The 16,191-nt window shown below is 41.8% G+C and overlaps 1 protein-coding gene across 1 annotated transcript in view; it reads right to left on the bottom strand.

The window, feature by feature from the left end:
* IQGAP2 (IQ motif containing GTPase activating protein 2) overlaps positions 1–16,191 on the bottom strand; it is a 339,223-nt gene that overhangs the window by 148,633 nt on the left and 174,399 nt on the right. Inside the window, 2 exon segments of the mRNA XM_021084462.1 lie at positions 6,558–6,634; positions 10,749–10,826. Coding sequence (XP_020940121.1) covers positions 6,558–6,634; positions 10,749–10,826 — 155 coding nt within the window.

Genomic DNA, 16,191 nt, shown 5'->3' with positions numbered 1-16,191 from the left:
CATGATTTTTTTTTTTAATATAATGATTTTTATTTTTTCCATTATAGCTGGTGTACAGTGTCCTGTCAATTTTCTACTGTACAGCAAGGTGACCCAGTTACACATACTTTTTTCTCACATTATCATGCTCCATCACAAGTGACTAGATATACTTCCCAGTGCTAATATATAGCACAAATGAACTTTTCCACAGAAAAGAAAATCATGGACATGGAGAATACATGATTTTAAAAGGATTCCCTTGGAGGGTAGTTGATTCCAGACCTTAAAGCAGGAATAATCAATATAGGGCTAGAACATCCTGTTGTAACCACAAAGCAAGGGTATTTCAAGGAAATGTCAGGGACAGTTCTTTAAGGACAAAGGAATTGGGCAAAAGGAGCTCCCAGGTCCCCAGTGAAGCAATGTGGCCCATTGACAAAGAAGACACTGATCTTGGTTAGATCTGAGAAAGGCCTGGAGTTCAAAACAGTGTTCAAAGGAGAGAATGGGGTAAAGTACATCAAAAGGAAGTGGTCATAGAGACAAAACAAGACACATGGAATACCTGTAGTGATTTTAACAAGTTGGTAAGTGCCATTAAAATATAGGTGCTCTGCAATGGAATACTACTCAGCCATAAAAAAGAACAAAAGAATACCATTTGCCGCAACACAGAGGGAACTAGAGACTCTCAGACTAAGTGAAGTAAGTCAGAAAGAGAAAGACAAATACCATGTAATATCACTTTTATCTGGAATCTAATATATGGCACAAATGAACCTTTCCACGGAAAAGAAACTCATGGACTTGGAGAATAGACTTGTGGTTGCCAAGGGGGAGGGAATAGGATGAACTGGGAATCTGGGGTTAATAGATGCAAACTATTGCCTTTGGAATGGATAAGCAATGAGATCCTGCTGTACAGTGCTGAGAACCACATCTAGTCACTTATGATGGAGCATGATGGAAGATAATGTAAGAAAAAAGAATGTATATATGTATGTGTGACTGAGTCACTTTGCTGTACAGTAGAAAATTGAAAAAACACTGTAAACCAGCTATAATGGAAAAAATAAAACTCATTGACAAAAAAATATCCGTGCCTTGGTGTTCTCTTGTGACACAATGGGTTAAAGATCCAGCCTTGTCACTGCAGCGGCTTGGGTCACTGCTGTGGTGTGGGCTTGATCCCTGGCCTGGGAACTTTCACATGCCATGGGCACAGCCAAAATATAAAAAATACAGGTGCTTTGTATGTCTGATACAGTGTATAAATACATGCTTGTTTTTGTACTATTTATGCTACAAGAAAGACAGTTGAGAAAACCAAGAGAGGATCCCAAGATAAGGAAGAACTGAGAGCACAGGTGGTGACAAAAATATTAGGATGAAAGGAGGGTCCATCATTGATGGTCACACTTAATGGTCAAGCAGAGAGAGGATCCAGACATAGGATCCGAGATGGGATCAGGCAAATGGCATTTAGTAAAGTCCATCCCTCATCTCCTGGGGGAGAAAGCTCCCGAATGCCCAACTAATTGCAAGAAAATATTCAAAGGGCATACATCAGCTTTTAATAATGTTACCAGACGAGGCCAATACATCATGATGACAGGACAATGGGTTATATCACACTGGCCAAGCGAGACATGGAAATAAATCATTTCTGGGTGATGGGGGTGGGGACGGGATGGTAAATAAAAACCTACCTGAAAGCCATCTACAGAAAAACTGCAAGTTCTGGATGACTTCATATACCAAGTGCAGCCTAATGTCTGGTGGCCAAGGTCAGACTCACATTAGGAGAAGAACCCCAACAGGTACCATGTTCTGACTGACAAGTGATTGGCCAGAAACCAGGACTGTAACCTCGGCGGGTCCGAGAAGGTATTCTGTTTCTGGCAATCTTGTGAACTCTGGGTAGGTGTCAAATTATTACAGCCCTAGATGAGTCAACATCAGTGAATAAATAACGAAAAAATGAGTGAAACTCGTAGTGCAGACCTTTTAGAAGAGGGTTACGTGTGCTAAGTCTGTAATAATGTTATCTGGGCATTTTATTTGTGTTTGAAGATATACGAGGTGTTCAAAATATCAGTCTACCAAATTAAGTTACTTAACAGAATGCGGTTTTATAATTAATGTTTAAAACACTTAACAGCTGCTTAATATGTCAAGTAGCAAACAACAGGCAAAAAGTATTTTTCTCTGTGCCTTAAAGATCTCTAGGCAGGACAAAAAATTTAGTAGGGGTAACTTGTTGGCAAGGCCCTCACTCCTTCAAGTGGCTCCTTTTCTTGTACAGGCTTAAATATTCCAAATAAAACCACAAAAGGAAAACATGCCACATGTACATTTTAAGCCTGAAACACCAAATAGGCATAGTCACTGTCACTTGGTGATGAGCTAATAGACACTTTAGCTTTTCCTTTGACGGTCTTTCTGAATTTTTGTGGTTGAACCCAAGCTCATGCGCATGGCTGATGCACAGTGAGGCCAAACAAAAGGAAATGTCAGCGTCTGGAGCAGAAAAGGGCGCATCACAGGGTCAGGCAATGAGAACGGGTGGCTTGTGCTCAAAAGACTGGACCCCTCCAATGACTTTCAGACAGGGTTTTAAAAACAGTGTGAGGAGTTCCGTGGGCAGTGGTTAACGAATCCGACTAGGAACATGAGGTTGCGGGGTCCTGCCTTGCTCAGTGGGTTAAAGATCCGGCGTTCCGTGAGCTGTGGTGTAGGTTGCAGATGCGGCTCGGATCCCGCGTTGCTGTGGCTCTGGCGTAGGCCAGTGGCTACAGCTCCGATTCCACCTTAGCCTGGGAACCTCACATGCGCGAGAGCGGCCAAGAATCGCAAAAGACAAAAGACAAAAAACAGTGTGAGGGGAGGTCCTGTTGTGGCTCAAGGGGTTAAGAGCAAGACTAGTATCCATGAGGATGCGGTTTCCATCCCTAGCCTCGCTCAGTGGGTTAAAGGATCCGGCGTGGCTGTGGCTGTGGGGTAGGGGTCCAATTCGACCCCTAGCCCGGGAACTTCTGCATGCTGTGGGTGCAGCCCTAAAAAGACAATAAATACATAACAATACAGTGTGAGGGGAGAGGGTCCGAGGATGCACAATCAGCTTGGATTGGCTGGGGGCGAGGTAACGAGGTGGGGGATGTTTGGGGAATCTCAGGCTTCTGCTCCTGACCTGCCTGGGAGTAAGTGATTGTGGTCAGGGTGCAGTCACCATCCTCCACTTGGGCCAGGGTTTTAGTTTCTCCAGGACAACTCAAAGATTGTTATCTATGTCCCTTCAGGAGGCGCTCAGAGGCCTCTGAGGACTGTCCTATCATTTACAACTGGAGCCCCTTCTTTGGAACTGGGGCAAGGCCTAAGGAGACCGAAGCCATTTTTTTGTTTCCTACCAACAAGAATGGGGAACACGGAGAAGCTTTTGTATCCAGGAAGTTTGCTCAGGGCCCCGCCCCGTTTCCACCCCCTTTCCTTTGAAACGCCTCAGTCTTGAGGGGGAACAGGTACAGGACAAGAAAGGGAATCCAGTTTTAAACAGAGAGGTTAATCATCAACTTGACAGAGAAATTGCTTTCAGGGGGACTGAGTTTCAAATTTTGCAGTGTTTTCCACCATGAAAATATTTTTATTTTATTTTATTTTGTCTTTCGTCATTTTAGGGCCACTCCCTCGGCATATGGAGGTTCCCAGGCTAGGGGTCTAATCGGAGCTGTAGCCACCAGCCTACGCCAGAGCCACAGCAAAGCGGGATCCGAGCCGCGTCTGTGACCTACACCACAGCTCATGGCAACGCCGGATCCTTAACCCACTGAGCAAGGCCAGGAATCGAACCCACAACCTCATGGTTCCTAGTTAGACTCATTAACCACTGAGCCATGACGGGAACTGCCCCAAAATATTTTTATTTTAAATAAGGAAAAGATACTACAGGTTTCTTTGAAAAAGAGCACAAGACCACCTATTATGAAGTTGAGCCTTTAGTCAGGCAGAATTTACGTCAGGATTCCCTGTGGGGCTGCTGTGTTCACAAAGGCTGGAGTCTGGGCTTAAGAACCAGCAGCTGAAGGGACCCATAGAGTAATGACGGGCAGGCCAGGGGCCTGGAGTCAGAAATCAAGTGAAAGGGCAAGGTGGGCAGGAAAAGGGAAAAAGCAGACACAAGTAGGAAGCAAGGGCGAGAACCCAGGGCATCTGAATGAGGTTGTTAATCCCAAAGCACTAAGAGAGGGGACAGAAGACAAGCTGGCAGGGCCAGGGGTGAACTTTGCAGATGGAGGCAGGCCTGCAGGCTGGGGCAGGAGGATGGCAGTGCCTGGGCACTGGGTAGAATCTTCCTGCCTGGCTCCTGATCTATCATCACAACTTCAGACGGGCTTAATTGCCACTCAGGGAATAACAACTCTGTACCAGTAACGCAGCTGTACCTGTGGCCAGGATGTAAGGGCCGAGGATGCATTTGTTCATGTTCAGCATCCTTTCTAATCATGCAGTGAGGGCAAGCCCACTGTACATATTAAAGGGTTCTCCTACCCAGTTTTCAAATGTGTCAGGCCCCACAGAGCAGAATATCAGCCTGGTGTAAGTGAATGCATTCTAAACCACAGCAGGAAAGATTTTGACAGAAAAACTTTGCTATTATTTTCTTGCCTTTTTCTTTTTTCTTTCTTTTTTTTTTCTTTTTCTTTTTTTTTTTTTTTACTTTTCAGGGCCACATATGCAACTTCCTGGCTAGGGGTTGAATCAAAGCTACAGCTGCTGGCCTACACCACAGCAACAGCAAGGCAGGATCCAAGCTGAATCTGCGACCTACAACACAGCTCATAGCAACGCATGATCCTTAACCCACTGAGCGAGGCCAGGGATCGAACGTGCATCCTCATGGACCCTAGTTGGGTTTGTTAACCACTGAGCCACGAAGGGAACTCCGGGGGGGAAAACACTTTAGATGAGCCTGAGACTTTTTAGCTCCCTATCAAGGAGCAGCCAGAGAGCAAGTTTAGAACAAAGAAATGTGAAGGCGATTCTCCCAGGGAACACTGTTTCAGTGAAGACTGCTTTTTCAAGATCCTACTTTAAAGATCCTGCTTCGGGTCAGAGCAAGTGAATGACAATTAGTAGCCCTCAAGCCTCTGCGAAATTCTATTGGACATTTTTAGAACAAGACGTCATCAGGAAGGCGTTTAGCGCATCATTTCTTTATAAGCTGTTTAACATTAAGAGCCCAGGTGGCCACTTCAGGAAATCAGCTGAAGCTTATACAGACACTCAGGAGCACAGCCACAGATTTGCAGATTAGCACCCTGATGCATGCATATGATAATCACTAATGGCCTGGTTTAGCAGGTCCCGAAGTGTTAAGTGATCATTCCAAGCACTGGAAAGCATTTGACCAAGTCTGCTGGGCAACACCCTGGATAACAGTCCTCAGAATGAGCACCTGTGCACAAAAAATCTTTTAGAAAACCTGCTGAAATAAGGATACGCTAGCCACACATGAAGCGGTAGCCAGAGAAGCAGGTTTTTTTCCCCAGTTGTTCTAAATTACTAGAGTAAAAAGAAATCACAGAATAGGCACCTCTATTTGGCCTGTATTTCCAGCAACTATCATCTCCCAAAAGAAATCTCCTAAGTACAGATGGGGTAGGGGAATCAAATTATTTGACATAATCAAAACTCTTCTTGAATACGCCAGTAATGCAATGAATTATATAAAAATCGTCTCCTTTGGAGGGAACGAAAGCCAGGAAGAAGTTAATATAAACCTCTAGACGGAAGACTCTGCCAGGAAAATGACTCTAGTGATATAAACACAAGGCAGATGTTCTAAAAGAAATTTAAAATTTAATTAGACATGAAGTCTTCCAGCCATTACCTGTGTGTGTGCAAGACAACAGCCACAAACTGTATTTTTAGAATCATTTTTGTTAACATCTAAAAATCACATTTCTTCCAGGCCAAGAAGGTAAAAAATGATTTGTGAACTGGCAGAAATTAAGACATCAAACAATTGCTTTAAAACATTGAATGTTTCTTGATTAGACTAGTTGAAATCAACTTCTAAGTTTGTTCTTTATCCTAACGGTACAAGTTCTATTGAACAAAAGTTCAAAAGATTTTTTTTTACACTGAATTTTATTAATCTATGCTAAGAATTGAGCCAAACTGATTTTAAGAGGATCAAAATCAAAATTAAGATCATTAAAGCTGCTTATTTGATACATTTTGGCTATATTTTTAAAGCATAGATCATAACTCAAGAATATGGTAGCTCCTTACTATTAGAATCTTAGAAATTTCAATTAAAAATTTCCCCTTAATATATTCACAGGCCTTTCATTCATTTTCTGGTTTTCTATTTTGAAATGGATTAAAAAACCATTTTTTTTCAAGTTCAAGGATTTTTTATGTGACAACTAACTTTTCTACCAGCAAATTTAGAACAACTCAACCTTGAAAAGTTCTTCAGATGAGTTAAAAAAACTTGAGATCTCTCCTAAAATTGAAATTGTAGTTTTATTTAAATTTACTTCCTAGACTTGTAATTGTATTTTTCTTCCCACCTTAGTGCGTGAATGCAATATATCATTCTTGGTATGTTTTTCCGGTCATACACATCTGTTGTTTCTGGGTAAAATATCTGGAAAACAAAAAGGAAAAATGCGTTTATTATGAGTTATTTTTCACAATTATTTTACCTCTCTGCAATGACCCTACTTTGTCCTCACTGTTTTGAGTTTATTTAGATGACAAGGAACCTCTCAGTTTGCCTCGTTTTGTTCCCCATGTGGACCAATCACTGCATCTGGTCTCTGGGCTGACAGCGCCTCCTAGTGGCGTAGGAGAATGAGGGTACACAAGCAGCTCCAGGCAGGCTTTGTACACAGGGCTGGGTGTCAGTTTGCTTCACAAGGCGTGAGATTGGGCAGGCTTTGCTTTTTGTATCAGAGTCAGACCAGAGGTCTCCTGGCCTGAGAAGAGTATCCTTTATTTTATTTTATTACATTAAGAACTTGATTATACAGTTACGTGAACATTTGTACACACACACATACATATGTATTACTTTAAGTAGAAAAAATATTCATTTTTACTGAATAAAATCTGGAAATTAGATAAGGAATGAAAGAAAAACACCTATAAGCCTACATTCAGATTGTCACTATTAGCATTTTGGTATATTTTCTTTCAGTCTTTTTTTTTATACCTCTGATTTTTTTGTTTAGGTATGTGTTTAAAAACCAAATTTCCGAGTTCCTGTCGTGGCTCAGTGGTTAACGAATCCAACTAGGAACCATGAAGTTGCAGGTTCAATCCCTGGCCTTGCTCAGTGGGTTAAGGATCTGGCATTGCCGTGAGCTATGATATAGGTTGCAGATGTGGCTTGGATCCCATGTTGCTGTGGCTGTGGTGTAGGCTGACAGCTACAGCTCTGATTAGACCCCTAGCCTGGGAACCTCCATGTGTCGCAGGTGCAGCCCTAAAAGGACAAAAAGACAAAAAGACAAAAAAAAAAAAAAAAAAAAAAAACCCACAAAAAACAAAAAAGAAAACAAAAAAACCCCCCAAATTTCATGTATCGTAAACCTGTTTAAAATACTTAATAGAACATGACTTTTTTTCATTCCCTTCCTTTGCCTACAGGAACATTCTTTTGGGGAGTTCCCGTTGTGGCACAGTAGTTGACGAATCCGACTAGGAACCATGAAGTTGCAGGCTTGATCCCTGCCCTTGCTCAGTGAGTTAAGGATCTGGCGTTGCCATGAGCTGTGGTGTAGGCTGCAGATGTGGCTCGGATCCCGAGTTGCTGTGGCTCTGGCAGAGGCCGGCGGCTACAGCTCCGATTAGACCCCTAGCCTGGGAACCTCCATATGCTGCGGGAGCAGCCCAAGAAATTGAAAAAAAAAAAAAAAAAAAAAAGAAAAAAGAAAAAAAAGAACATTATTTCTAATGGATGCCTAGGATTCTTTCATATTTTTGAACCATAATTTAACCAGTTCTCCACAGTCGAACATGTTTTGCACCCAATTTTGTCCCTATTATAAGTCACTACAAGAAATATGCCCCCATCTTCCAAACACTCGATTACTTCTTCTGGATAATAATCGATGCATGGAGTTAGCAGGCTTCAAAGTCTGAACACTGAAACTTTTAACTATTAAACCTTTATACTCTTCCTGAGCTTGAAACTAAAAGCCTAATAAGAAACAGATTTCAGAGTGGGGCACCAAAAATGAGTAATTAGGATTGAAGCTTCTAAGATTAAGATAAGCATATTAGCACTACTTGTCTTCAGTAAATATTTTATAAAATTTGACATAAAAAGTAAAATTAAATCATGGGCCATATGGTAGTACTTGATACTCAAGCACAAGTTTCTATGGGACACAGAAAAAAGCTAAGAAAAGAGAAAAGCAAAGTTTCTTGAGATACAAATGTATAGTCACTGAGCACGTAAAGAAATAGCTATAGCCCATGAGATTTCAAAGGTCTTTCCAACTTTCCTGTAACATACTTGCTGTTTCAGTACCGAGAAAGGGATTCCCAACCCAGAAGAATGTGACCAGGTATAAAGTTCTACCACGTAAGCAGAGGACAAGGATAACATCCCATCTCTTCTTGAAACAAGAAATTGTTACATTGATATTTCTCCTAGACAATCATTATGAATGTGTCCTCTTTTATTGAGGAGATGGGAACAATTTATGGTTCACCAAAATGTTTTCTTCAGCCCTGTAACCCTTGTGTCTAAACTGATGCTGACCAAAGTATCATACTGATAAATGAAGAAATCACCTAATACATCTAAGTCAATTCAGACCATGGTTGGCCTCTCATTCCTGCAAGGTAATGTATCACTGATTTCATAATAAACATCACTATGAAAATAGAATCTGCTGCATGGATCACTTGTTTGGCTTCAAGTCAAAATAAATGTGGCCCAACACACACCCAGTTGAAGAAGGCTGAAATCAAATCTTTCAGAGTTATGAAATTATGTGAATCTATGTTGCCTTATATAGAAAAACTGTATTTGAATTTCTTCATTAATCTGTTCACCACTCAACCCCTCATTAGAACTTGCTAAAGTGCAGTTTAGAAATATGAATCAGGTATTATAACTATTACCCAGAAAGCAACAGCATTCCACGTTCTCAGCATTTTAGGAGAAGGGCAAGTGGTTTGATTACAAATGGCAAAATAAAATAGATCAACACTGACTACCATAAGGTAAACTGAACTGAGTTAAAACACATATAAGCACAACTGTACTAAAAGTAGGCATTCACAATTTACATTAAAGGGTCCTTTGTTTTTGTTGTGGAGGGTGTCTTTAATTGTAAACCTGAAGTAATAATAAGAACAACACAGGTCTAAATACATCAGTAGCCTATCCCCTTGCTGGACCACTCTTAAATAGTTTCTTTAAAGTAGCTGTACATTCTAAGAAATTCAAAAAGGAAACTATTGCTACAAATAGAAACCTGATGGTTCTCAAGGGCATTTTGGTTTTTTTATTTTTGTGTCTTTTTAGGGCCGCACCCAAGGCATATGGAGGTTCCCAGGCTAGGGGTTGAATCAGAGCTGTAGCTGCCAGCCTACACCATCGCCACAGCCATGCCAGATCCGAGCTGCGTCCGTGACCTACACCACATCTCACAGCAATGTCGGATCCTTAACCCACCAAGCGAGGCCAGGGATTGAACCTGCGTCCTTACAGATGCTAGTCAGATTCATTTCCACTGAGCCACGATGGGAATTCCAAGGGCATTTTGTTTAATGAAAAAAGTCAATCTCAAAAGGTTATCTACTATATGATTCCATTTTTACAACATTCTCAAAATGACAAAACTATAGCGATGGAGAACATGTGAGGGGACAGGGCTGGGGAAGAGATGCCATATAAAGGCCATCCTCTGCAGTATCTGTATCTTGACTGTGGTGGTGAGCACACAAATCTATTCGTGCATAGAATGAACACACACATACACCAGTGAATGCATGTGAAGAGAGCAGACATTGAATAAAGTCTGCAGTCTGGTTAACATTAGCCCATCAACGTCAATTTAATTCTATACTATAGTTTTGAGATGTCACCACTGGGGGAAGTGGAATGAAGTCTGCACAAAGATGTACTATTTTTGCAACTTCCTGTGATTCTAAAATTATTTCAAAATAAGAAGTTTAAGAAATAGCAGTACCATTTCTATCGCATGTAATTATGTCCTCATTTCCTCTACTTGTCTACGTCTCAGAGGCATAAGGGTGCCTGCTCTTTGAATTGAACAAACTCTGACTATTGGCTGAAAGAGTTTTATTTGGGAGATCTATTTCAGGAGTAAGAACTCTAACCTCCTAGCCATTAAAATTGAAAGTGACCCTATGATTTATAGTAATACTTTATCAAAACAAATTTGTAATGATAAGATATAGGGATACACTACATGTGGATGCAAGAAGACTTGGAATCTCAACTATAAGCAGCAACACAAAAAAAGGGAGGCGGCTCTTCTACCAGCGAACGCTTGTTCTGACCTTGTTTCATTTATACATACTTTTACCTGGCTGCTCTCAGTCTGAGTTCTTGCCGCATATAACTTTATATAGGCCTTTCCATCTTTGGGTTGAGTTCTTGAATTTCTCCTTCCTGAGGCATGAACGACATCGGCTGCTTTAGCATACCCCAGTCTGCTACATTACTTTCCACAATAAGGTGTTTGCATGACCCCTTTGTCTCCCCAGTGCAGACTTACCTTGGGTAGACCAATAGACTCCATCGCTCTCAGCCACTGGACGGTGTTATCTGTGTGTCGAAAGTGAAGGCCCGATTTCTAATGTGAGGATGGTGGCGGGGGGGGAAGAGAAGGGAACAAAAAGTGAGTCCAAAAGTCCTAACTTTTGTCATTAGTAGGATGCTTCCCATTGTGTTTCTCCTAGAATGGTGTTAGGAATGCTCACATGAAACAACTAGAGACACAACAAAGGAGACCAGACTATCTCAGCAACACTCTAGCCACTGGGGATGGACCGTTCCAGTTCCCAGAAGGCACATGCTTGAGGTTATTCTGAACTACAATCTCTAGGGCTGTTCACTGTCTAGCACACCTTAGGATGTTTTACGGGATGTGTGCTGTGCATGAGCATAAACACACACACACACACACAGACACATACACACCGTCAAAACTGTGGCAACCATGGCTGAGAGAAGCCTAGTAACTCCAGGAAAAAAAAAAAAAACAGGATTTTTAGACGGCTCAATGCCTTTTTATGTGGTTTCTAGTTCTGCCAAGCCATTTTTTTTTTCTGATCACGAATGTAGTATGATTTCTGGAAAAAAAAAAAAAAAACCTAGAAAATATAGAAAAATACAAAGATGAAAACAAAAAATCCCTGGGTTTCAGAGCTAATTTTAGTATTTATTCCTTCTATAATCTAATTCTAATATTGGCCTTGTACAAGAAGTAAACCTTCAGTGGAAATATTTAACAAGAACTTTTTCTACCCAGATGATAAAAATAGGCTGTTTTCCATTCCTTACAGCTTTAATCAGCCAGACATTATTTTCTGCACGATCTATCAATACAGTATTTTTGTTGCTATCTCATGAAACTTTATCAGGTAATGAACCACTGAGAGCTTTAAAATGATCTTATATATTTAGTTAAATGTATAATCTAATGTTATGTGTTTTCTATTTCTTTTTTCTTTTCATTTTTTTTGTCTTTTTCTAGGGCTGCACTCATGGCATATGGAGGTTCCCAGGCTAGGGCTCCAATAGGAGCTGTAGCCACTGGCCTATACCACAGACACGGCATCACCAGATCCAAGCCAAGTCTGCAACTTACACCACAACTCACGTCAATGCCGGATCCTTAACCCACTGAGCGAGGCCAGGGATCGAACCCCCAACCTGGTGGTTCCTAGTCAGATTCTTTAACCACTGAGCCATGACGGGCACTCCCATTTTTCTTTTTTTTTTTTTTGTTTTTTTGTTTTGTCTTTTTGCCTTTTCTAGGGCCGCTTCCACGGCATATGGAGGTTCCCAGGCAAGGAGTCAAATCAGAGCTGTAGCCGCCGGCCTACACCACAGCCACAGCAACTCAGGATCCTTAACCCACTGAGCAAGGCCAGGGACTGAACCCGCAAACTCATGGTTCCTAGTCAGATTCATTAACCACTGCACCATGACGGGAACTCCCTATTTTTCATTTTTAATAAATGTATAAAAAAGTAACTACAGCAAGTTTTATCAAATAACTAACATCCAATAGTAGAAAGATCATCACATTCAGAAAATCTAGCTCTTCCCACTTTCTATGACTTCTACAATGTGACAGTTGATTTAATAAAAAGTATTTTGTTGCTGTTAGAAATTATAAAATATAGGAGTTCTAGTTGTGGCTCGGGGTAACAAACCCGACTAGAATCCATGAGAATGCCAGTTTAATCCCTTGCCTCGCTCGGTGGGTTAAGGATCCTGCGTCACCCGTGAGCTGTGGTTTAGGTTGCAGATGTGGCCCAATCCCGCATTGCTTCGGCTGTGGTGTAGGCCAGTGGGTACAGCTCCGATTAGACCCGTAGCCTGGGAACCTCCATATGCCACGCTAGCAGCCCTGGAAAAGGCAAAAGACAAAAAACAAAACAAAACACTGTGCAAAGTAATCATGGTTCCCATTTTTTAGCAGTGAAGAAACCTGGGCCAAAAAGATGCAGTAACTTGTCTCAAGTCAAACAGCTGTAAAGGGTTAGGCTGGGATTCAAGCCTCAGTCTCTCTGGATCTGAAAACCTTTGCTCTGTTAACGCTCCCCGGAGAAGAATACGGGACCTAAGGGCCATAGGATTATTCTTCACAAGGAAGAGATTAGCTAATTACTATGAAATAACTGGGGGGCGGGGGAGGGGATGAGACAATCCCCAATCACATCAGGACAAAGAGGACCCTTGACACCACAAAATAACGAAATGTCCCCCTCTTCCACAAGATGGGTAACTTGTTTCCTGACTCGGACAATCTAGTCCCTATTTAATATCCTCACCGCCTAGATAAAAATGACCAAGACACCAAATTGATTCCACTTCCTGACAACGTAAGTGGTCCCTGCTTCCCTAAATCCTTAGTAGAATCATCACCTACTATAAGCTCACATCTCCCTCAGCCCATCTTTCCTCTTCCTCATAGCTCCGTGAATATGTATTTTCTCTTGGCATGTGGACTTTAAATAGGTCTGATTCTGTTTGACCCCAGGTGGGTTTCTGGAGGTCTTGGGCTGGTAGCCTTTAACCATCCAAACTACATAACAAATACATCCCATCCATTTAGCTTCCTTAGCTAGGTAACCTTAGGAAGTTACATATCTCTTTTTCTTCTTTTTTATAATGATTTTTATTTTTTCCATTATAGCTGGTTTACAGTGTTCTGTCAGTTTTCTCCTGTACAGCAAGGTGACTCAGTTACACATACACGCATACCTTCTTTTTCCTCACATTATCATGCTCCATCATAAGAGACTAGATATAGTTCCCAGTGCTATACAGCAGGATCTCATTGCTGATCTATTCTAAAAGCCAACTTACAGAATGGGAGAAAATAGTTTCAAACAATGCAACAGACAAGGGCTTAATCTCTAAAATATACAAACACCTTATACACCTCAACAGCAAAAAAACCAACCACCCAATGGAAAAATGGACAAAAGACCTGAATAGACATTTCTCCAAAGAAGATCTACAGATGGCCAATAAGCACATGAAAAAAGGCTCAACATCACTGATTATTAGAGAAATGCAAATCAAAACTACCATGAGATATCACCTCACACCAGAATGGCCGTCATTCATAAGTCCACAAAGACAAATCTCTTTGAACCTCGGTTTCTCAGCCACAAAATGGGAATGGTATGCTCCACCATGTTCCATCATAAAGAATGTATACATATATATATGTACAACTGGATCAGTTTGCTTTACAGCAGAAATTGACAGAACACTGTCAATCAACTATAATAAAAAATTTAAATGGGAATGGTATGCTTCTTTGGCTTGTTGAGCTTAATGAGAATGTAAACAGAGCACTAAGTGCACCAAGAATGCAATAAATGTGAGGTGTTATAATTATTATGCTCTAAGACCAGGCTTGAAACTTTTAGTCACCTTTAATTTAAGGTCAGAGAAAGGTCTGGCGCTTCAGGTAAGAGGCACTGAAGGAAAGGGTGGTTATCTTGGTTGTATTTCTATAGTGAGTGAAATGACAGGTTTCAAATCCTTCGCCCATTTTAAACACCTGAAGAATCTTTAAAACCCTTTGGTCCACGTCTGCATATTTAAGAAGTAAGCTTCAGTGAGCAAACTACATTAACATCTTCAATCGACCAGGTTTATTTCAATTAGACAAAATTGGTCTTCTAAAGAGGCTCAAAATAATCTTAGTCCATCATAACCATTTTTAGCTGGTTGACTTTTTTCACTAGGTCTACACTGGCATGAACACATTAGACTACATGGTATGTCTATAGTCATACTTCAGCCAAGGGCTGTCATTGTCCATCTACTTAACTTCTTTCTGGTATTAGACCAGAGAGTGTATGCTGATTTTTTAGTGCCCAGCTATCACAGCCCCAGCAAAAAAGATTATTGTAATTTAAATTGAATAGTGAGGTATTCTGCATATCTTCTTTGGATGGTGACTTCTTAACTATTAGGATCAAAGCATTTTAGCGCTATGAGGTAGTTTAAAATCAATAATTATTCTGATCTGGAGTTCCTGTTGTGGCTCAGAGGGTTAAAAGAACCCAATGAGTATCCATGACAATGAGGGTTTGATCCCTAGCCTTGCTCAGTAGGTTAAGGATCTGGCACTGTTGTGAGCTGTGGCATGGTTTGCAGATGCAGCATGGATCTGGTGGTGGTGTGGCTGTGGTGTAGGCTGGCAGCTGCAGTTGTGATTCCATCCCTAGCCTGGGAATTTTCATATGCCACCAGTATGGTCATAAAAAAAATTCTAACTTGCTTATTTTACAGATGAGGAACCCCATTTAAATAAGGCCCAAGCATTTAATTCACTAGAGTTGACCTAACCTGTTGAGCTCAGAGTCAAGACTAGATGGTAGAATTCTTGATTCCAAGTCTGAATATCCTGGTCTCTTTACTGCTCACAGGGCCTCAGAACAAACACCATCTCTAACTTTTTTTTTTTTTTTTTGTCTTTTCTAGGGCTGCACCTGTGGCATATGGAGGTTCCCAGGCTAGGGGTCAAATCAGAGCTGTAGCCACTGGCCTGGCGACCTAGCTGGGACCCTAGCCGCATCTGCGACCTACACCACAGCTCATGGCCACGCCGGATCCTCAACCACTGAGCGAGGCCAGAGATCAAACCCGCAACCTCATGGTTCCTAGTCGGATTCGGTAATCACTGAGCCATGATGGAACTCTACCATCTCTTACTTTTAGAGTGGCCTTACCTCTATCAGGCCCTAGGCCAAGTGCCTGGCACAGACGATCCCATTGGCTCCTCACATATCATTTTCCCCCTTTACATCCAGGAAACTGACGCTCACAGAGACAAAGTTAGTGGTGAGGCCACATTCTGAAGGGTCTGGTTCTACAGCTCACGCCACTCACATAGTGATGTACATGCTTTCCCTACCCAAGGCCCCCCTAGATGTTGAACAAGCGTTTCGAGTAAGTCTACAGGGCCACTGCACTGTCCGCAATGACAAGTGGTTTTTGTCTTGGATTGAGCCTTTCCAATGAGTCCTCTTCAAGGAACGCCCCTTTCTCTTGGTCATCCTAGTTGGGCTGGGAATGTTCATCCTTTGAGGACCATCCAGCCCGCACCCCGCCATGGAAACCTTCCTGGCTTCTTCACCATCCCTTTGGAACTGATCACAGTCTCCTTGCTGTCTCCCTGCATCTTTTCATCGCTGCCCTCCACCCATTTACAGCCCCTTTCCAGGATGAGCCCTTCATTTTGCCTCTTGAATCCATTCACTTCTTGTCTCTGCAGGCCACTGTCCCCTGGCACCCGGACTGAGGAATTCCCTCGGGCGCTCTGCCTCTGCATCCATCCTCCCTCCAGTGTATTCTCCACATGGCAGCAGAACCATCTTTCTGAAGCACAAACTGTACCACGATGCCTCTGTCCACACTGCCACAGCTCCCCATTGTGCCTAGAAAGAATGACCCCCTGGACTTAG

Source organism: Sus scrofa, chromosome 2, assembly GCF_000003025.6.
Source record: "Sus scrofa isolate TJ Tabasco breed Duroc chromosome 2, Sscrofa11.1, whole genome shotgun sequence".
Classification (NCBI taxonomy): domain Eukaryota; kingdom Metazoa; phylum Chordata; class Mammalia; order Artiodactyla; family Suidae; genus Sus; species Sus scrofa.
This window is presented reverse-complemented; position numbering and strand designations above follow the sequence as displayed.